Source organism: Aquila chrysaetos, chromosome Z (genome assembly GCF_900496995.4).
Source record: "Aquila chrysaetos chrysaetos chromosome Z, bAquChr1.4, whole genome shotgun sequence".
In the NCBI taxonomy this organism is placed as follows: Eukaryota; Metazoa; Chordata; class Aves; order Accipitriformes; family Accipitridae; genus Aquila; species Aquila chrysaetos.
In genome coordinates, this window is record NC_044030.1 from 61,277,630 (window position 1) to 61,300,201 (window position 22,572).

Genomic DNA, 22,572 nt, shown 5'->3' on the forward strand with positions numbered 1-22,572 from the left:
TTTGAGTCTTGGTTGGACATCTGTGGGAGGTGTGTATTAATCAAAAAGGATATGGGCCATTTAAGCTTGTAATCTTGCTGGTTTGGTTGCCAGATCAAATGAAAATACTAAGGTTTGAATAGTACAAACATAGCTGTGTGTTTTCTTGCAGAAAGTTTATGTAATGACATTTGTTAGCAGCTGGTGTACCAGACAGGCATCTATCACTGAGATAAATTAGCTGTTTCACACAGCACAAAATCACACTTTGGAGCTGGCTTGGACTGCTAGAAAATCACTTGTAAAATTACATTGGAAGCTCCTTTTATTGTACAAGCTGAAATACTGCTTTCGTCTTCTGTACGCAAGACTTTTTCCTACAAATCTTAATCCACTTGGCTGTGTGTCTATGTCTCTGTGTATATCTCTTGGTGTATCCTATTTGTTTTTGAGTTACTTCCATGATAAGCAGGACTAGCAATGTCCCATACTTCTTAATTCTCTAGTCATCGATATTAATTCAAACCCCAATATGCAGACTAGGAGCAAGATGTTCATTTTAGGTAATAACTGTATACAAGAATGTTCATGCATGGTGCATTTATGCTCCCTGCAATGAGAGGTACGTAGAGGATAATTAATTTGTGTTTAGTCCAAATCAAAGATGAAGTACTGACATCTATCAAAGCAAGTATGCCTGAGTTGTTTCTTTTAGTATGCACTCTCTCTCTATATAATTTTTTTTCTTTATAGTATTAGGAGCCTGAATTAATGTTAATCCCACCCTGTGTAAACCATAATTTAAGCAATTTAAACTTTATAGCAAGAAGGTAAGGGGTTTGTTTTCCTGCATTAGTTCAAGGACAGCCCTGAAAAAAATGGGAAACAAAGATCATTTTGGCCCTTAATAAAGATCGGGGTGTATGGAAATCAAGTCACTGCATTATTACTTGGAATCAGAAAAATTGATATTTTTCTGACTAGGACTTTGAGAGGGCTTAAATTGTTTCCTTTAATTATGTTGTATTACAACTTCTTTCATAATGCCGATCTATTTGCTGTATTGAAAACTTTGTATATATCTGCTGTGGTGATTTTTGTGTTCCCTGTCTTTAATGATCACAAAACTTTCTATTCTGACGTAACAGCCATTTGTTATTTTTACTGCTAATTATTAGTTCCTGCTGTCTAGAGCATGTTTGGAGAAGGAAGTATACTATTAAGGTGCTACAATACCCATGAGCAATTTTACGATGTGATCTGCAGTAAAAACACGTTAACAGGGACGTCTGAAGCTGAATATCCTGAAAAAAGCCATAATGGAGATAATGACATAGTTTAGTCAAAACAACATGCTACTTTGTGATTCATCTACTGATAAGTACAATATAATAATGTATTTTTAGGGAGCAAAATGTTCTAACAATAAAACTAATGTGAATCATTTGCTAATTTCAGGGCTTGTAATGCAGTCTTCACGGCATTAGACCATTGTCAGGAAGCTATAGAAATAACCAGTGAAGATCATGTCATTCAGGTAGGGGTGGGGAAGGGAAGTTAACTATTTTGTAGAACTTGGAGAGAGGAACTCCAAGGAAATCTTTGCTCAGTAGTTTCTGTTCTATTTCAGTATTTTAGTTTTCAGTGAAGTAATGTTGCTTTTGGTAAAACCAGCATGCAATCTGTAGCAGAACTATATAACTTGTACGGTAAAGAGGTTTGCTCTCTTTCTGTGCCTTCTGATAACAGTTTACATACCACCTTCTGGGTTCAGCTTCTTACTTGAATAAAATGTTTCACCATTACATAGTATTTTTATATGAAAAACACTGAATGGTAGAGATGTGTGGTTATGGCTTTAGATGTATAACTTGTAACACTTTGATAGTTGTATGTGAATAATTATCCTTTAAGTATGTTCTTTTTCATATTATCCTAAAGTACTTTTGTTTTGGCAGTATGTTAATCCAGCCTTTGAACAGATGATGGGGTATCACAAGGGAGAGCTTATTGGCAAGGAACTTACTGAACTACCAAAAAGTGATAAAAACTGTGCGGACCTTTTAGACACCATCAACACATTTATTAAAAAAGGAAAGGTAAGCAAATAAAATAAACTCTTGCAAAATTGCTTCAGATTTCTATTCTGCTTTATATTTAATGATCTAGTTTTAAGAACACCAGGTGTGGTTTTCATGAGTGCACATATAAGACCAGAATTCTGCTCCTCAGATGCCTTAAGAGCAAAACAGCCCATGCCTCAGACGAGTGACTACAGATTTCTTCAGCTTTGCTTTTAGGATCTGACTGAACTCCTCTACCGATCTGTTGGCTTAAGATCAATATAAGAACGTTTTCTGTGTTTCTGTTTTGCTTAGAGACCATGGAGCTTTTGTTAGTTGGAACATAACAATTTGTCCCTCAGACATTCTCTCAGGTGGCTGCACCATCCAACCAAAAGGTTTAACTGTTCTTGTCATAACTGCAGAGCTTTATTGACTGCATGCTTTAAGCACTGAAATATATCAGCACCCAGTGGGATTTGTTTTTCTAACTATAGTTAGAATATCTGCAGTGCACTGTGAACTCCTGTCATGGTGGTGACAGGCCACAAAAGCGCTACATGTTCCTGGTGATGTGTTTCCCTAATACATGCAACAGTGTCTTATCCCATCTCCCATGGGTTGCAGAAGTACCTCTCACCCTTCCCTGTCTCACCCTCTGCTTCATGAACTTTGGGGAAGGTTCTTGAACCTTTGAGTAATTTCCAGAAATTATCTGAGCTCTGGGGGTCACTGTCTGGAGTTGTTTGCAGGTTCACCTTGGTTCATTAGCAGTGCCTGCAGGTCACTTTTGCTTTGCTCCTCCTCATTTATATAGGCTGCCCAGCTGCTAGCACTGCATGGTCAAAGACCCTGTGTGTCTTCTCCATCCATCTGTCTTTGTCTGTGACAGAGACAGTGTCTTCCACCCATTTTCCAGCTTCATCCTACCCTGCTGCCATGTAGTTCCCTCCTTAAAAATCTCTCTTCTTTGAGGTGGTAAGGAAAGAGAAGCCTTCTGCTTTATCTTTCTTTCTTCTCCAATCCATACTGGAGGATATCTTTTATCTCTCCATCAGTGGACTGCTTAAGCATGGTGCATATATGGCTCTTGGTTAGCCTGCAGTCCTCTTGATGCTTTCTTGTAGCAGTGGGGTCAGAGCAAAATTTAGTGGCTGGTCAGAGAAATGGGCATTTGCATGGGAGAACAGGATAAAAGATGCCATGAAGAAATTATTTCTTCCTTTTGCTGATCTAGAGTGTCTCAGATATCCAAGGTCATGCAAAAACAGTCATGGAGTGAGAATAGGCTGTTGGTTACTTAAGGTTAGTTGAAGGACATCCTTAGGTCAAGGGCTTCTGAAATTTAGCATGTATGTATTGCTTAATGACTGACAACTTCAAAGCTGAATGGTGCTCAGCACAGAGTTTTGTTCTGCTGCTCCCAAGGGAGATATTCTCTGGAGGTGTTGCAGCCACCACTGCTTATGATGGTACCTAGCAAGAATGTTTTTAACCCCTCAAAGTAGATGATTCCTAAAGTTCTTTGTAAAAATTGTATACTCTTTCAAAAGCAAAACATATTTACACTCTCCTTACCTTAGCAAATGCCTGTTAAATGTGCTACTCTGTATTAATAAATTTTACACTATTTTAAAAAACACAACCATGAAATAATATGTAATGATTTACTATGTAAGGACTATGTAATAATGAATGAATATTTGACTGCAAGCTATGTATTCTTAGATGCTGTCTCTGTTGTGTGTGTTTGTGTGTTTGCTTAGGAATGGCAAGGAGTTTACTATGCAAGAAGAAAATCAGGAGACAGTATCCAGCAGCATGTGAAGATAACACCTGTGATCGGTCAAGGAGGGTAACTAACTTGTCCAGAACATAATTACTTTCTGGTTTTTAGGGCCTTCTCTCTGCTTTCCCCATCTGTAAGTTTGACATGAACCTCCATGTATTTAGTAGCAGGGTGTTGATGTAACTGCAGACTTCAAGCAATGTAGAAAGAATGAGCAAAGTTGAGAAGGTCGTGTTCTTTGCTGATGTTCGTCCATTTTCGTCCCATCATATGCTGGGTAAAAGAACTGTAAAGTCATAACCATTAATAGTGTCACTGTTACACCTGCAATTTGATGTTTAGGTTCATGTTACCATGCATCTCTTTATGAAGTTATTCTACAGAATCCAAACTGTTACCTGCTCAGCTGAAAGGCTCAGCAGCTGGGTGATACCCTTGTTTGTGTACATGCTTGTATGTGCTTGCACCTTTGCAGGGTAGTATGGGCACATTGCCAGATTCTGCTCCCAGATGTGCAGATGATTTCCTGCAGGAGCAAAAGGATCAGGTGTCCTGGAACAAAAACATAGCTGGAATGCTGAAGGAGTGCATCGTCTGTTTGGCGTTGGGTTTGGTATCTTGTTTCCTGAGGGCGTGGAGGCCTCTGCTTTAGAAAACAGCGGTGTATCACTTTGCTTTTGTCTTTACCATTTGATATGGTAACAAGTTATTATTTCTGTTGCTAGGAAAATAAGACACGTTGTGTCCCTCAAAAGGCTGCATGATGCCAATGAAAACAACAAACAGGTATCGTATGTCTTTCATGCCATAATTTTCATAGCTTTTAGTAAGCTGATATTTTTTGCTTTAGAAATTAGTATTTTTCCAAGAAGATGTGATCTGTATTGTCAATGAGATTCTCATTGATTGTTGGAACAAACAAGAAAACTTCAGCATTTGCATGGGCTAATCTCCTTTTGTAGGACTACTGAGCAGAGAAAGAAAAGCTTTAATTTTCTGGACCATGGATGTGACAGTTAAGTCCATGATACTGTGGAGCAACACAGACCATACTCCAAAAGGAGTTCAGGAGCTTTTTTCTAGAGCTGCTCTTGCCAGTCTGATCTGGTATACTTATATCTAATAATGACCTGTGCTCAGCTGTCACAAGGTTTGCCAATGTGAGGTACTTGAATGAACTGTAGCCTTCCTGCAGGGCCTGAGACATTGCATGCACATCAGAACATGTGTTGTGGAAGGGTGTAATCCAAGCCATCACCCAAGTAAACCAGCAGTAGCAGTTGACCCCGGCCTCTGCAGTCCAGACACATGGCCACCCGAGCAGGTCCTGCAGCAAAGCTCTTTGCTGTCACCTGCTCCTGGTCCCCTCCCTTTGGAAGTGCCTGAAGCAAATGATCATATCCCATGCTTTGCCTCAAAAATACTCTAGTACATGGCCTGCAGAGTAAAGAAGTTTGGACTTTTGTGAGCAAAGGAGTGAAATCTATCTTTAGCCTGTAGGGGTGAGATAGAAAGTGGGAAGCATAGGAAGTAGCTGGCAACATTTTAGACTGGGGATGTGCTTGGGAAACATGGTATGTTTCCATGTTCTTTAGGGGACGGGGTTATGTGTCTTGTTTTATTTAGAATTTTAATGTGCTTTTATCCATGATGTGGGTAAAGACACTTTAAAAGGTATTCTAAAAGGTATTTAGAAGGTCACTACTATTTCTAGTTTCCCCTTCTTCAGTATAACAATACTGAATATTAACACATTATTGGAAAACCTCTACTATTGGAAGAAATTCATAGCTGGTATTCTGTAAAATTTAACTGCTGAAACCATCCCCCTTGCGGAAGTGTTTTTGGGGGCGGGTAGTAACAGGTCAAGGGTGAAATCTGCACAACTTTTGGAAGAACTTTGAAGGATTATCACTGAAAAACAAGGCTCAAAATGTTCTAAACTGACCTCATCTTTGAACTAAAACATGGATTTTAGTATTAGCAACAAAGTATCATTTACAGTAGCAGGATGTTTTGAACTGCTTGGGCTAGAGTGCAAGAGAGTTTTGTAACAGAGCAGTGCTAAAGTTACATGTATTTCTTTTTAATTCATTATTTAAACCTCGTTATTGTTTCATTTATAGCTGCTTTTATGTTGATTTGAAAGTGATACACAATCTGATGTTTTTTCTATAATATACACACAACTGAAAGACTGGTACAGGGAAGCGTAGGTATGATACTTAGTGTAAGATAATGAGTACAAAACAATTATAAACCTGCAGCCATCTGTAAAAAGCATCTGTAGGAATATGGATAAAAGTCCTTTTCTGTTTTTCTTTGCCCTGTTCATTGGGCTGTCAAAGCCAGTAAGCTTAAGAAACAAATTTTAGTTACGGACTTGTGTCCAAGGCCACATTCATATTCTCTGTACTGCTGTACACTGTTGGAAAGCACCATCAATTCACATTTTTTAGTATTGGTTCGTGAGCAGTTATCAGTAAATAAAGCATTAGTGCGACATGCTGTAAGTCTGGGGAGCTTTAGACATTTGATGAGCCCAGGGAATATGGCCTTCAAAGGGTTCTCCACAGATACGGAAATCTACCACAAAGGTTAAAGACCACAGCCTAAGAGAAAGGACGGTCTGTGGAGGTTTAAGGTCCATTGGGGAAAAAACAAGGTGTGCCCAACAGAACTAGGTAATTACCTTGTTCCACTTCTGTGGTGGAAATATCTCCTGCCTGTAGTAGAGCACTAGGTGCTCTGGCATTGCATGAAAAATTCAAACAGTGCCTTGGAATTTTGGGGTTTGGGGTGTGTTTTTGGTTTTGGGTTGGCTTTTTCATTGAAGATGGGCAGTGATGGTGACATATAGGAATATCTGTATTATATTCATAAGACTTTTTAGAGTTATTTTTGTAGCAATACTAATGTGATGGTATCAATCCTGATCAACATTTGGACACTGCAGTTTTCCTAAAATCCTTTCCTGAATACTTCCAGCAGTAGAACTTTTCTCTACCCTAAAAAAAAAAAATTAGGTTTCTTTTCAAGCCACAGATAATTCCTTATGGAAAGATAAAAGGAAATCAAACAAACTATTTATTCAGTTACAGAGCAGTAAAAGCTGTCATGATTCAAATTTTGATGCCAATATCTAATGTTGCACTGTATCAACATAATTATAAATGGCTTGAATTCAGTATTCAGACACCGTATCCAGAGTTAGAAACTTCCTTACATTATTATGCATTGTTTCACCTTAAAAAATGTAGATGTGTTCTTTGTCATTACCAACTGCCTCCATAAGGGATACCACAGTATGATTAGAGATCACTGTGTAGGAACCTTCATGGATTTCTGTGCCAGATTTATCACACACAAAAATTAAGCATGTTAGATTTATGCACCGAAAAAAAAAAAATACATTTAAGAGTGTGTTAAGTATTCTTACAGTGAAGATTTATGAATGGGGGTTGACTTTCATGTGACTATTCTCGTGTACTGAAGCCTACCTAGGTAATGATTAATGATACCTTTGTCAATTTGAGACCTGGCAGGATGGAGTCCAGTGTTTGCACATTCATAGATTTACAGCAGAGGTGGTGTTTCTCCTCTTAGGAATGTATTGGCCCAAGATTAACTGTGTAACTGCCCTCATAACTTACATCACATGGCTCTTTCAGGTCGTGCCTGCAGAAGGGCTAAGAGGAGTGTTCAGAACTGAAATGTGGTTCTTTCATTTTTTTAGTAAATCATTTAGAGGACTGTGACAATGTTTTCTGCCAGTTGTGCAGCAGACAGAGCTATATCCATGGGCTCTGAGAGATGCTCCAGTTTGCGACCAGAATGAGCAGTTCAGATGCTTTGTGTCACTGTACCATATCTGATGAGCTTCCTTGATCTTACTCTGTTTGAATGAGATGATTTCTCTGAGAGTTCCTGCATGATTACAAAAGAGGTGTTCAAGCTTTTAAAACCGGTTTTCTGGAGGAAGAGTTGTTCCTTACACTCTTTTGAACAAGATTTATATGGAGCATGAGTGCAGGATTCCCCCCTTTTTTTTCCTTCCTTTTCATCACAGAAAGCCACTCCTGAATTTGGAGGTTTTTTCCTTTCCATTCTCTTCTCTTTCCCTTTCACTGTCTTTCCCTCCTCCCCTCAATAGCAAAAAAGAAAAAAAGATGGAAGGTGTGCAAGAATGATGGAAAAGAGAATTTGTATCATTCCTTTCCTTTCTTTCCTAAATAATCCCTGTGAGGACCCTGCAGTGTGCACTGTCACAAACTGATACAGATGCTAAGAGCACAAACGTGCAACCTTGCTGTGCTCTCCTTTTAACTCACAGGTTGCAACCATGGATTTCATACTTCCACGCAATCTAGTGCTTTGCTATAGGCAGGTGATGGTTTTAGTCAGAGGAACCAATCACCATAGATTAGATGACAGTACTGGACTCCTAAATGTGATGTGTAATGAATAAGTGGAAGTGCATTGTCAAGCACTGAAGTTTATTCATCTGAAGTAGAGGGTATGTATATCTTCTCCAGTGATTACAGTAAAAAAAGTAGTGCATTATTTTTATTCCTTTTCAATGTCTCAGTTAGCTATATGTAATACATCATGTACTAATTTTAGAGGGAAGACTTGAGGAACTGAAAGTTCTACTCAGTTTTCCTATGAACAGCAAAATACTTTGTTGTAACCATGTAACAAAGGAACTGGGTGAAGTGATTAGCAGATATTAAACTGTTGGGTATTGGACAGACTGTGCTTTTGTTTCTGAGCAGTATGGAAAAGCAGAGGAGCATTTAATCTGTGTTATTGTAGACCAAGCAATAGCTGTAAACTTTAAGATGATGGAAAAAATCATATTTAAATTCTAAGAAAGTTTGAAATATCTATTGGTGGAGCTACCCAAGATGTTTCAGAAGCACAAATAATTAAGATCTTGTGTTTAACTTTTTCATTCATGAGAATGATTAAAAATTACTTGGAAATAAAGTTCTGATGGATGACACCTACCTCTACCCTTCAGTTGCTGGAGACTTGTTTTTTGTAACTGAGTTTTTTGAAGTCTGGTTTATCAGCAACCCATGAAAGGATGCATGCACAATTAGATTAGATAGTACTAAGAAAATGGTTTTTAAATTACCATATAGAAGGCAAAAATGAACATTTTAGGATTTTTTTTTTTCTTTTTGTGTTTTATTCCTGGAATCTTTCAGATTCATATGCAATTTGCACTTAAAACACTATCTAAAAATGAATGTCAGTTCTCTGGGAGACACAGGCATTAAGCAGGAACTTAGTACCTAAAAGCACTATCGTATGTGTAATTTTCTGCATTGCATATCTGTTTACTTTCATATTATTTCTCTACATCTAATTACACCTAAAAAACAGTCTTTGCCAAACACTTTTTAAATAACTGAACAGAAAATGCTGGATAAGGACAGTGTTGAATGTAGTCCTTTTAAAATCTTTTTCTATTCTTTTTCCTTACATATGTATCTTACTCTTGGTGCATCTTCGGCTCTACAAGAGTTACCATGAGGAGAAGTACACAGGAGACAATTATCAGTCAGGTTAGAATACTTTCATTTACCTTTATATACCACGGTGCTTGAAGTTGTGGCTGGATTCTTTGCTGGTATGAAATGTTGTCTCTTCCCTCTGTTGAGTCCATGGTCAGAGCAGATGGCCAATGATAGATGCCAGCTGCTCTGATGTCGCACCACGAATTGGATTTGTAGCCATCATTAATAATTCAATCTCCTGTGCAGAGCTCCCGCCAAGCATTCAGAGTTAAGATGCATTGGTCTTCGTTGTATTAAAACACCATGTCTGATCCTGAAGCTGGTGTACCTTGGCACCCCTTTGTGTTTGAAATCAATGTGGAACTGCTCTGATTTTTGCCAGCAGATCTGCCCTAGTGTTTTCAAGTTCAGGACCTGTCAGAAGGCTGTTGGTTTGGCCACAGCACAGGGCTAAGATGTTGTCTGTAGTGTCCAGGCTACAGCTAATCATGTCCTGCCAGGGCTGAGTTGTTGCAGCGTGGCTGCACAACCTTTGCCCTGTGTCTCAGGCAGGTTTGCTTACTTGCACATAGCACATTCAAGCTCTCAGTAACTTCTGCAGATGGTTTTTGACTAAAAGCGTGGAGTATAAGGGGATAATCTCTTCTTCCAATGCTGTGTAATATGTGGAGTAACAATTTTCCCTTAGGAAGAACGCACTAAAGGCCAATTTTAAACTTGTGATTCTAGTGATCTGAGCCAGATGCAGCACTGCTGTCCTATTCTGAGTGAACAGGTTCTTGTCTCTGTTACCTTCTGGTACCTGAGGCCCTTCTTGCTATGAAACACTGGACAACGTTGCTGCACAATGTCAAGCAGCTTCTGATTTTCACATGGGAGGAGTATATAACATACCAAGACCATGGGAAGTGACTGCTTGACATGCCCTACAGTTTCTGCTCTCATTACCGTTGCTGCCATCAGAACTGATCCACGGTGTGTTAAACTGCTTGCTTCTCTGACCCTGTAATAAATGCAGTTTTTCTTTCTCACTGTTTCTTTCCTGCAAACAGGAAGGTGAGAACACACATGAATTAAGCTGAAGAACACTTCTTACTGGTTAACACGTTGTTACTAGTTCACTAATGTGTTTTACAGATTATGTGGGGCATTTAGGTTTGCTCATTATTGTGACAGATTTCAGCAAGACTGGGAAGCCACATCCCACGAAGCCATGTTGATGACGGTGGTGCAGTGAAAGCAGACAACCTTAGAGTCACATGTATGTGATGTAGGTTCCTTCTCTGTGGTCCATGGTTGTGGTCCAAGAATAAATTCCCAGAGCCATGGGCATATACCAGTATGTGACAAATGTAGAAAAATAATCCATGTGTATTGTGCTGTTTGCAATGGTGTGATTTGTAACAAATCTGGATGGGGAGACATTCCACTCAACAGGTGAAGGAAAATTTTTTATTTAGGCATTTAAATATTTTCAGCTGAAATTGTAGTGTGGCATAGTAGCTTTTAAGCACCTGTAACTCTCTAGGTGGCACTAGCAAAGTTTCCAGCTTGCTAGTTGGTATTTAACACAAGGAGAGTTGTCCTGTCAGCTACTGCCACTCACAGCTATGTTTATGTGTAAATGTTTGATCCCATTGAAGTGCCTTATGTTAAACTCCTCCAAATGTTAATGCAGGAAAGGGTTTTGAAAGAGGAGTCCTATCAAATAAATAAATAAAATAATTTAACATGCATTAGTTATGCCCCACTCTTAGATGTCGACAGAGGAAAATGCTTTCAATTTCTCCAGTCTGGACTACAACAAAATAAGAAGACCCAAGTTGTCTTGTAAAGACAAGCTGTGGTAAAGAAAAGAATTAAGACAGAAACTGTATTTCAGTAATTTTTAAGATGGATATATTTTTAATTCTGGATAATTGTATATTAACATTTTATTTTTGCTAAGGACAGGCTGCATATATCCTGTCTTGTAACACCATTATGCAAATTGGTCCTTATGTTGGGAATATCAGTTTTATGATATTTCTGATTCTTCACATGGTGGTTATCTCCTTTTGAAAGCTTGCTAGGGTCTCTGATCTTTGAGTGGAATTTCAGATACTCTGGGAATAGGTACTATAGAGACTCTTGCAAGGAGGTGCATAGACGCACGGGTGCTGTTTTTAAACATAAGACAGAGTGCAGACTGTAATGTTTTGGAGGAAAATGAAACTTTACCAGATCTCTTTTCTTCTTTTTTTGAGGCTCTTTCCAGGCTTTTTATCCAGCTTTTGCATTTGTCTGGATGTGACAATTTCTTTTGCTTTAGCAAATGGCAGTTTCAAGAATGACAGCTTGGTGCGTGGTTAATTTTCACAACAACTGTATTGGTTGTTTATAATCATTCTCAGTGTGTTGGATTCTTCTTAAACACGGGGTACAAAAAATTATTGCAATTAAAAGCAAAAGCTGTCTGAGTCTGAATTGTGCTTGGACTGGAAGAGTGTAGACTAAGATGGGATTTTTTCTCACTTGGCTAAACTTCTAGGCAGTTAAACTCAGGCTTGTTCAGTGGTTGGTGGAGAGCAAAAGGGACTTGCAGGAGGGGTTCAACCTGCCTGCCTGAGACATCTCTCTTAAAGCATGATCTTTAGATCTGTCTTAGAGAAAGACAGCCTGAAAGACTGCTGCTTTTAGGGAGCTAAAGTTAGGTGAAGCAAGTCCTCTGTTTCATAAGGCATCTTGACTTCCTTGCAAAACAGCTTTCCAGGTGACTTTAGACAAGTTGCTGTAAATTGATAGGCACCAAGTACCTTGTTCTGATGTGCACAGATTACAATATTTCCGCTACTTATGTGGTATTGTTAAGATCATTTAATTAAATGTCCAGAATTTTACATGGAGGCAACTCTGTAGAGGTCTTACTTGATGCATTTTAAAGGCTTTTGGTTTGTATTTACAGAATCCCATTCCTTCAAATGCAAGAATAGACGGAAAGACTCAATTGATGTTAAGTCAATAACATCTCAAAGTAGTGATGGTAAGAAAGTAAATTGTCAAGAATGATGTTGTAAATAAAGAACAGACTTGCCTTAGGCAATAAAAATGGAGAATGAAAGAGGAACCAGACAGATTCACAGCTGATTAAATTCCAGTTTTTTACAACTGCTATAAAATTTCTTTATTCTGATTTGCAAAACAGTGCCTCAGCATCACTGTACAATGCATAGCAGCGCGCAGTGCCTTCACAGTGAGGAGGAGTGGCTGTGCCGTGGGATGGAGGCAGCCTGCTAAAAGAGTGCATGGTGAAGGGTTAGTTCCACCTCTCTTGGAAAGCTGCAGCTTGTGCTCCTGAACCAGTATTTTGGTTTCATTAGTATGGGACATGAAGGGATCTACTGCTGCTGGTTACTTGAGAGCAGTACTTCTGCTCCTGATCCCATTTGTGACTGCTTGCTGGGGCTGGGATGGTGGTGGCAGAGATTTCTTTCTGCCCCAGTATGTAGTGAGAGAAGCACAGCTTATGGGGACGAGGAACAGGTTCCATTAGAGCAGCTGTATCACTGAGGCAAGGGACACACACACACACATATTCTCACAGGAGGAGCCGTGTCTGACAGAGATCCATTGCAAACAAAGGGACAGTGGCAGGTATTGGGCATGAAGTATAATATAGCTTAAGTACAGCTCCACTTCAGTATAGCTGAAGTGAAGGATGGACAGAAAAACTGACACCAGAAGTGAGGGGTGGCTGCAAAGGAGGTAGTGAACAGTGCAAGAAATGAAGCAGTAAAACAAGAACTTGCAGGAGGGGAGACACAGGAGAAATAGGAGATGAGGCTGGATTCTGTCATGCTGTTTCCCAGTGACAGCATTCTGCACTCTTTAAAAGCTGTCATTTGATTTCCTCTCTGTGGCATGTAAACAGTGCTATCTCTAATGGCAGCTCCAGGTTTACAGACCCGACGGTACTCTTCCATGGCAAGGATCCACTCAATGACAATAGAAGCTCCTATCACAAAGGTGAGTCCTGAGTAACGCCTTTTCCACAAACTCAGAGTTTGGAGTTGCTCTCATAGGGAAGTATGTAGTTTGTGGCATGACAGCCAGGGGTTTCCTGCGCTTTGTATTTAACAGAATAATTTAAATAACTTTTTTTTTCTTACCACTTACTGCATCTCATTGTGTCATCCTAAATCCTAGTCATAAGGAAGAATATTAAAAAGGGGGAAAGGATGTGCTTGCCAGATGCACTGCTTGTGGCAGGAAGGGAACCCTGCTCTGTTGAGCCATGCATTTGTAGGAGGCCATGTTCTTCCCATCTCACCTTTGCTTTTACTATTGATATTTGTAAGATAGCATGCAGAGAAGGGAGCACCTGCCCCGTATTCTGTCCCCCCACTTGCCTGCAGTCTTTTCTTCACTATCCATGTTATACACTCTGCTCTTGCAAACCAGCTGCACAATCACTTGTCTCGCAAACTAGGGTGCCTGCCATCTCCCACCCTCAAACCATTTTTTCCTCTCTCCCCATCTTCTCTCTTCCTATCATTAAGGTCTTCACTTCCTAGCACCACCATGCCTGTTAGAGCAGCTGACTCCTTCCCTTTTCCTTCTCCCCAAGCATACCCGCAGGGAGGCCTGTAGTGCCCCCGCTTCTGGTTGCTGGAGAAGACAGCACTGGGGCTTTCTCCCTCTCAGTCCTGGCAGTGTCAGGAGCAGTCCTTAGTATTGCTGCATTCCCAGATTGCAGCTGAGGCACAAGGTGGGAGGCAAAGAAGAGCCATACTCTTCTCCCTTAACCATGGCCCACCTGTTTTCTGCTCTCTGCCTTTCATTTTCACATTGAGAAAACTAAGGCTTTGCATCCAATATCAGGATATCTGAGTCACATCCAGGAGTTTGTTCATTTGGTTTTTTCCCTCTAGGGACTGAATGATTGCTTCTGAGCAGCCTGGCTATGCTGAAGGACTGCGACATGGCTAGTTTTTGGTCTAACCACCTGCAACTATTTCAGATATTTCAGACCCTTCTGCTTTCACTTCCCAGGAGTTTGCCAGTTAAAAATAGCAGATGGATACCAGGGAATCTGAGCACAAATTTACATTTTCAGAGTTGCATTTCAAGGGTTGGGGGGAATTACATGGCATTTGCTAAATGGGAAGTAGCATAATCAAGCCAAGAATAAAGATTTTGTAATAAGAAAAGACAAAAGTGCCATTCACTCTTCCTCACCTGTCTCCTTAATCTGCTTTCAGGTTATTAACATCATTAATGCTGCCCAGGAAAACAGCCCCATCACAGTAGCAGAAGCCTTGGACAGAGTTCTGGAAATCCTGCGGACAACAGAACTTTACTCCCCTCAGCTAGGTACCAAAGATGAAGATCCTCACACAAATGATCTTGTTGGAGGTCTTATGACTGTGAGTAAAATTAGTAAAGATGAAACTACTGTTACCAATGTCCTACATCACAGTTCAGGGCTCTGCTGTGCTAAAATTTCACAAGCAATGGGAAGGGGACTCATAATTCATGACCATTTCACTTAAGTATTTTGGCCTCTCTACCAACAGCAGGCACCAAGATATAGTAAGAGATGGCCACATCTCAGTACATTGGGTGCATTAATCCTCGTATATAAGTGAACATGGTTGCCACTAGAAACTATATCATCCAATCTGATTTGTCTCAAGGAGATACTTTACAGAAACCCTAGAATCTTAGATGGAATTAGAGGGATTGTTCTACAGATGGTCCAGTGTAAGAGCGAAGTTACTTTAATCAGGTTCTGACTTTGGTCCTGTAACAGCAGTAACACTGTCTACCAGAGACTGACCACCTAGATTTCATCATGGATTACCTCATTTTTTAACACACACTGACCTAATCCTTGTCAAAATAATATTAAAAAAAGAAAGAAAAATAAAAGATAGTGGTTAATTTGAATGATGAAATCCTGCAGCTGCCAATGAAAGGGTCAAGAAGGGGAATACACTTTATAGTTAATAACATCCTTTCTGGAGATCTCATACTAGTCGTTGGATTCCTTGGATCCTTTCATGTCTGTTTTGAAAGACCTTAAAACAAGGATGGTGCTTATAATGCTACAATAGGAGCAGAGCTTTTAGTAGTCAGGAATAGTATCTAATGAGAAAGTGCATGTAGTGTTTTTGCAATTAATGATGCATGGTTACTCTGCCTAAAACTTAGGATAAACTTGCTTTTTCAGGATGGCTTGAGAAGACTGTCAGGAAACGAGTATGTGTTTTCTAAGAGTAAGCCACCATTTTAAACTTCCCTTTGCATGTGTGACTTCTTTTGTAGATGCTAATGACACAGAGCTCCAAGCTAATTTGCAGTGGGATGTATGTCTTTGGAAATGGTTGTCTAAGTGACTGCAGAACAAGTGGTAGACTGCCTCCATTTTGGAGTTGAAGCAGGTTCTAATAATTAAAATAATGCATTTCAAAATGTAGAAAAACAGACTAGGAAAATACTAAATTGTCACTCAAAGAAATGTTCACTGGTCTTTTTGGTTTATGTCCAAATCATCTGTAATAATATAAACCATATACATTATAGGCTTTTACAGACTTTTTCATGTAAAGAAAAGAGTTGTTTTTCTTGAAAAAGAGTTGTTTTCTAAATGGAGTTCTGCATGTGTGTGGGGGAAATAATCCAGGAATGTTGTAACTCCCAAATTCCATTTCAACAGATATGAACCTAAGCCATAGTCACCTTTCAGTGCCAAACACCATCAATGATGTTCCACCCTGTATTGCACAGCTGCTAGATAATGAGGAAAGCTGGGACTTCAATATTTTTGAGTTGGAAGCTGTTACAAATAAAAGGTACTGGACTCCTTTCCCTGGATGCCCGCAGAAAGGTTTCTGAGGAACTGTAACAGAAAACAGTTTGCTCTGGACAGACTGAAGCAAGACACAGCAAATCTGTGAGAGCTGTCTTTCTTCTTGTGTGTGTGTGTTTGATACCACTTGTCCCATTTAACAAGCCAGGTACACACCATGGTCAAGATGTGTGCACAGACCATGGAGAGCCCTGTACAGACTGTTGTCGTCCCTGACAGCATCTGCAGCCCTCCAGGATTGTCTTCTGTTCAACTTTTACCTCGCTTGACTCCCATCCAGTCTGTCCAGGTGACACTGTTTGGCATAGCCTAGTGGTGTTACATGCTGGATGTCCCACAGATGCCTCATTTTCCTGCTCATGTGCAAATGGTCATGCTGGTAAAAGCAAGCCTCTCCCCTTCCTCACCTAACCACCCTATGATTTAGGAAGCTCTGAGGCAACTGTGGCTTTTGATTATAGGGATAAAAAAACTGGGCTGGAGGATAAACCAGTGATAGGATCAAAAGCCTGAGATTTTAAAGCTAATAATGAAAGAAGATGCCAGTAGTTTTGAGGTCAGGCAGACCACAAAAATAAACATGACATCCACAGAGAAAAGTGATTTTCATTCCAAGATGCAAAGAATTGGAGAGATTACCAGGTTTCTTGTACTCTGTTTGAAGAAAATGGCCATTTTGGGAATTCGTATTTGCCTGATTTTAATTTGCAGGTGTTGGCTTTTGGTTATATCTTTCTCAGCTCAGGAGCCCTGTAGATCATCTTGCAGGAGTGAAAAATCTGACTGATAGGTTGGACTCTGTCACAGGCAACACAGAGTAAATGACAAGCCAGAGTGGATTTGGATTTAAGAACCAACAAGATTAGAGATTTTACTCTATTTACTGTTTCACACACAGGCGCATTGCTGTACTCTCCAGCATTACATTCACCAGGCTTCAAATTCCCTCTCCAGCCAGGAGACACACAGACACACACACACAGAGTTATGCGCTGCCTGAGTTGAAATTTAAGGCAGGGGAGGTGGGGCAGTTACCGATGGCAGGCTCCTGCCTCAGCTCTAGAAACTGATCCAGCCTTCCTAAAGCTAGAAGAGTTCACATGAAATAACCTGATACAAAGAGCTGCTCTGAGAAGCATCAATACACTTTGCCTGTTGCCAACTTCAAATAGTCAGGAAGCAGAAATCTGGACCCCCTGAAGTTACCGGTTTATTTGAAACAGTAAACATTTGACCTTTTTTGTCTTAGGGCTTTTTAGCCTTTGGGATGTGCCCGTGTCATGTTCAAAGTCTGCTTTTTGTCGTTGGGAAAAAAATGTATTTTTTATTGACTGACAGATACAAAACCACAAAAGACCTGAGCTTTTAAGAATTTTTTCTGAAGACACAAGAATTGGTGAAACTCTAGTGGAACTGCACCATTTCTACAAAACATATCAAAATAATGTCTGAAAGGATGGTAGATGTAACAATTTGTAACCTTGGACAGGCTTTTGAGAGGTTATAGATGTGCAATACAAAAATGTTTAAGATTTCCCCCCACCTTTTATTCTTAAGGTCTTATTGGTTTCTTTGTCAAAACTATCGCTCTTTAGAACATCAGAAGTTCCTATTTTACAACAGTGCTTTTTTCTTTTATTGTTTTTCAGGCCATTAGTGCATTTGGGCTTAAAAGTTTTTGCCCGGTTTGGGGTTTCTGAGTTTTTAAACTGTTCGGAAGCAACACTGCGAGCGTGGCTGCAGGTCATTGAAGCCAATTACCACTCCTCCAACTCATACCACAACTCCACGCACGCAGCGGATGTCCTGCATGCTACCGCCTTCTTTCTTGGGAAGGAGAGAGTTAAGGTATAACCATCACCTAGGAATACTTTGGGCTAGGATTTTGGTGTGTTTACCATTACTTGAGTAATGGTCCTGGCTTCATAAAGTCTCTTTGCCCTTTAAGTTTTCCTGTGATGCCTGCAGGCCCACAAAGTTTCTTTTTACATGAGTAAGGAATTTACATTTTTAAGTAGCAATAATAGGGGGGGAAAACCTGGCTCTTTTCTATCTCTTGGTAACTGGCTTTTTACTTAGTAACAGCTCTTAATAAAGCTTTGCAAAATCTTTGGAGAGGGAGGTGCTGATCTCTTCTCCCTGGGATCCCCTGATAGGACGTGTGGGAATGGTTCAAAGGTGCACCAGGGGAGGTTCAGACTGGATGTTGGGAAGCATTTCTTTACTGAGAGGGTGATCAAACACTGGAACAGGCTTCCTGGAGAGGTGGTCGATGCCCCAGGCCTGTCAGTGCTTAAGAGGCGTTTGGACAATGCCCTTATGCCTTAATTTCTGGTCAGCCTGGAATTGGTCAGGCAGTTGGATTAGGTGATCGTTGTAGGTCCCTTCCGACTGAAATATCCTATCCTATCCTATCCTATCCTATCCTATCCTATCCTATCCTATCCTATCCTAACCTATCCCATCCCATCCTATCCTATCCTAAAACACACAAGCTGTGTAGGATCAAAATCAGGACAGAGGCATTCGGGCAAGCACACAAAGTGGAATGACACCACTAGAGGATCCATCCACCATTAGAGGATTTAATGCAAAGATATTGCTTAGGTGACAGCATAGTAAAAAGCTTCATTAAGGAGGGAGGGTTTGGGTAAGGGTGGGAGGGGGAGTTTTGGAGTAGGTAACCTGTGGGCTCAGTGAGTGGAAAATGATTCCAAGGAGGTAGGATCACTGCACTCAAGCTTACACTTCCGTATTTGTGAGTACCTGGAAATGGTCAGAAATTATTTACTGTAATTTTTGTGCAACATCATAATTTTTCTCTCTTCTTGTAGGGAAGTCTTGACCATTTAGATGAGGTGGCTGCATTAATAGCTGCTACCATTCATGACGTTGACCACCCTGGACGGACCAACTCTTTCCTGTGCAATGCAGGCAGTGAATTAGCTGTCCTTTACAATGATACGGCTGTATTAGAGAGTCATCACACAGCACTGGCATTTCAGCTTACAACTAAAGACAGCAAATGCAACATTTTCAAGAATATTGATAGGTGGGTCTGCTGAAGAAGGGCAGTGTGGATGTGTGGATTGCTTGTTTGGTGATTTTAGTTCGGGGCAGACTGAGAGCTTACCTTCTAAACCAGAAAATATAATTTAAATAGACACATTAATATTTAACCTCCTCCAGAATCCCATGTAGACATGATTCTTTAAAAAGGCTTTAATTTCCCCCCCCCGCCCTCCCCCCATCCTCCAATTTGTATTTTTTTGGAAGCTTATAGAGATGCTTGATAAACTTTTATGGATTATATTGGCATGGTCCAGCTGGCAGCCTCAAGGCTGCAGCTTGACCCACTGCCTTTTCATTGCAGGAGCCTGGAAACAATGTTTTTGGGCCACGCGTTTCCACCCAAGCAGCCAGATGCTGCATGCTATGTCTGCACGTGGGCCCATGCTTGCTGGCACTGCTGCATTCGCATGGTAGAGAAAGGGGTGGTGGTGAAGGAAGCTAAAGCTCTGGGAGAGTTGGAGGCACACTGCTGCTGGGCATGCACATAGCCTGGGAGTTCCCATTGCATCAGCCTAGCTTTTGCAGGGACAGGGTGGGAGAGAAAGGGATCTGAAAGGGAAAGGGCCTGACCCCAAACAGGTAATGAATTTGTTTAGCCCCCATAACACTGTTGGTTTTTGAAAAACTTGAGATTTGTGTTCCAAGCTAACATACAGTGAGATGGAAATGTGTTGGTGCCATTCTTGGAGAAGTTGTCTTAGTGTTACAGCATTATGAAATTGAATTGTAAATTTATACTGACTTCAGGGGATTGGTTTTCATTAGGTAAAAATAACATTAAAAAGGCAATACAGGAATTCAGAGCTGGAGGAACCTTGAGAGGCATGATCTAGTCCATTCCTCCAACCCTAGACTGATCATAACTCTGAATGTGCCAGCTCATGTGGGTGAGCCACCAAGCAGTGTTTTGCAGCACTGTCTGGGCAGGGAGGAGGAAAGTGTGGAGCTCTGTCCAGCAGGCTGCTGAGCAGGAACTATTTTCTTTCCTAGAAATCACTACCGGACATTGCGCCAGGCCATTATCGATATGGTTTTGGCAACGGAGATGACGAAGCACTTTGAGCATGTGAACAAATTTGTGAACAGCATTAACAAGCCAATGGCATCTGAGGAGACCAGCTCACATGTAAGTGCTTGCAGGACTTACGCCTTTAGGCATTTCAGTGAAGTTCTTCCATGACAACTTTAAGTATCATTTTCATTCATATTGTATTAATTTGCACTGTGGTAATGCCCAAAAGACACAATTGGATTTGTGACCTGACACCTCAAAGTGTGAAACAATACTTTTATTTTCTTGTTTTCTATGTCTGGCCCTGCTCTTAGCTCATTTAAACACTTCATTTTACAAGCCTTGCCTTCAAAGCCATCTTGTGTTCAGAAAACATGTGGGTGGGTGCTTTTGTATATGCAAATTCTGTGCATGAAGCCAGGTCAGCAGTTGTGCCTACGGTCCTGCCTCCAAACAGTGGGATTTGCCTAAGCTTGGGGTTGTAAGTGAGGAACCTGCCCTGGCAGTTTTGTGTCTATGTAATCTGGAGACTTCAAGCCATGAGGAATAACTCCATTGCTTCCTGAGACGTCTCCAGCCCATCCCCATTCCTGATTATACCAAGAGATGTCCAGGCCTTTATTCCTACCAGTTATACACCCCAATCCTTCATCACCAGCCAGGGTATATTCCATAAGATGCCTCCGAGTTTCCCAGCCCAGGCCCCTCTTTGCCTTCTCTTGTCGCCTCTCGAGGCTGAGCGCTCAGTGCCTGACAGGGTTCTCCAGAGCAGTGTTACTCACCTAAGCAAAGATCATCTTACCACAGCTCAGTGAAAACAGTGCTTTATTAGAAACATAGAAAGAAAAAAATCAGACCAAACTGAAGGTTAGTGATGTTAAAAATAAATAAGTGTAGCTTCTGTCTGTTCTCCATAACTGGACTTTTTGCACTGTAGACTGTCCTCAGTGCAGAAACCAGTCAGGACCAGTGGAGTTTACAGCTTCAGCGACAGCATTATGTCAGCTGAACTGACCTGCTTCTAGGGATCACTGAGCTCTGTTCTCCCAACAGTCTGAGCTGGAAATCACAAATGCTGCTAAACTTCACTGGCTCTGTGGATGCTTTGCACTGTCGTCCCCAGCACTTCCAAGCTCTGGAGGGCTCACTGGTTGTGGCACTGGGTCTGAATTAGCCTGATCATCTTCAGTGTCAGAAGTCCCACAGCACAGGGGGATGTGGTTTGGGCACCGCCGGGGGCCCCTATCACTGTTTCTGCACTGTGCTCCCAGCACATCACCTGGGGCTGCATTTCATGGCTTTCCCCTCCTGGCACGGGCTAAGCCAGGACCGTGGGAATCCCACTGTAGATCAAAGCTCAGAGGAAAGGAAGGTCCACATCAGTGGGTGGCATGGAATTACCCCCTCTCAGGTTTCTCGGTACTTACATGTGGACCAGATAGCAGCTTGCTCCCCCAATTTCTAAAAAAGCCCTCTGAAGCGTCACTGGGAAATGTGGCTTCTCACAGTGCTTCCTTTCTCCCTCTTACAGCTTAAGTGTTTTTCAGAAATGTTTCCTCCATCCCCACCCTTTTAAAATCTCTTTAGTTTTCTGCCACTCTCACGTTGGCCTGTAGCATTTAGATTCACAAGCCTGTCTGAAACCACAGTGTTTCCATCCTCTGAACACGTTTCTGGGAAATCTCCCTTTTATCCCATGAATGCATTTGTTCCAGCACTTCCTAAAGAGCTTTTAAATGCTCTCCATACATTCTACTGCAATCAGCTTTTCTAACCTATAGAAAACGTTTTCTTTGACTCACTCTCCTTTATCTTACCAGTTTATAGCAGAGGCTATTTTAAAATGTACAAGAGTTGGAGAGCAATAAAAGTGGAGCACAGAACTACTTCTATTACCGACTCGTTTTTTTCTCCAGTATTAGGTTGTTCTGTTCCTTATTGTTAACGGTGGCTTTTCCTATTTTTGATCTTGAACAGCAGTTAAGGAGCAGCGTTAATCTGGCAGCACTTTGCTGGACTACCCATGCTGAAAAAAAATTAACTGCTAAACATAAAGTTAGAAGATTAATGCCTGAATTGGCAACTGTCACTGCAAAATATCTCCCCCTAAACCACAAAGACATTAATTTAGCCATGGTGGTAAAAAGTATTTATGTTCAGTTTTTGACTCAAGAGTTGAATTTAGCAGTGAAGGGAGGCCATAATTACACAAATATATTATTTTGAGAATAGTGTTAATGCCATGGTGAGCTGAAGTGGAGGCTTTTTATTACTCAGTAAGG

At 40.8% G+C, this 22,572-nt stretch overlaps 1 protein-coding gene across 5 annotated transcripts in view; it reads left to right on the forward strand.

Annotated features, from left to right (window-relative positions):
• The window catches only part of PDE8B (phosphodiesterase 8B), a 79,321-nt gene that overhangs the window by 51,356 nt on the left and 5,393 nt on the right, over positions 1-22,572 (forward strand). For 3 of the 5 annotated variants that reach the window (XM_030003653.2, XM_030003654.2, XM_030003656.2), the window contains exons 7-19: positions 1,438-1,516; positions 1,938-2,078; positions 3,809-3,897; positions 4,557-4,617; positions 9,362-9,404; positions 12,301-12,378; positions 13,267-13,361; positions 14,597-14,761; positions 15,568-15,613; positions 16,054-16,189; positions 17,856-18,054; positions 19,041-19,258; positions 20,269-20,404. In XM_030003653.2, the coding sequence (XP_029859513.1) occupies positions 1,438-1,516; positions 1,938-2,078; positions 3,809-3,897; positions 4,557-4,617; positions 9,362-9,404; positions 12,301-12,378; positions 13,267-13,361; positions 14,597-14,761; positions 15,568-15,613; positions 16,054-16,189; positions 17,856-18,054; positions 19,041-19,258; positions 20,269-20,404 (1,486 nt within the window). The remainder of the gene's footprint in view (positions 1-1,437; positions 1,517-1,937; positions 2,079-3,808; positions 3,898-4,556; positions 4,618-9,361; positions 9,405-12,300; positions 12,379-13,266; positions 13,362-14,596; positions 14,762-15,567; positions 15,614-16,053; positions 16,190-17,855; positions 18,055-19,040; positions 19,259-20,268; positions 20,405-22,572) is intronic. The other 2 variants (XM_030003655.2, XM_030003657.2) reach the window with 1 other exon arrangement.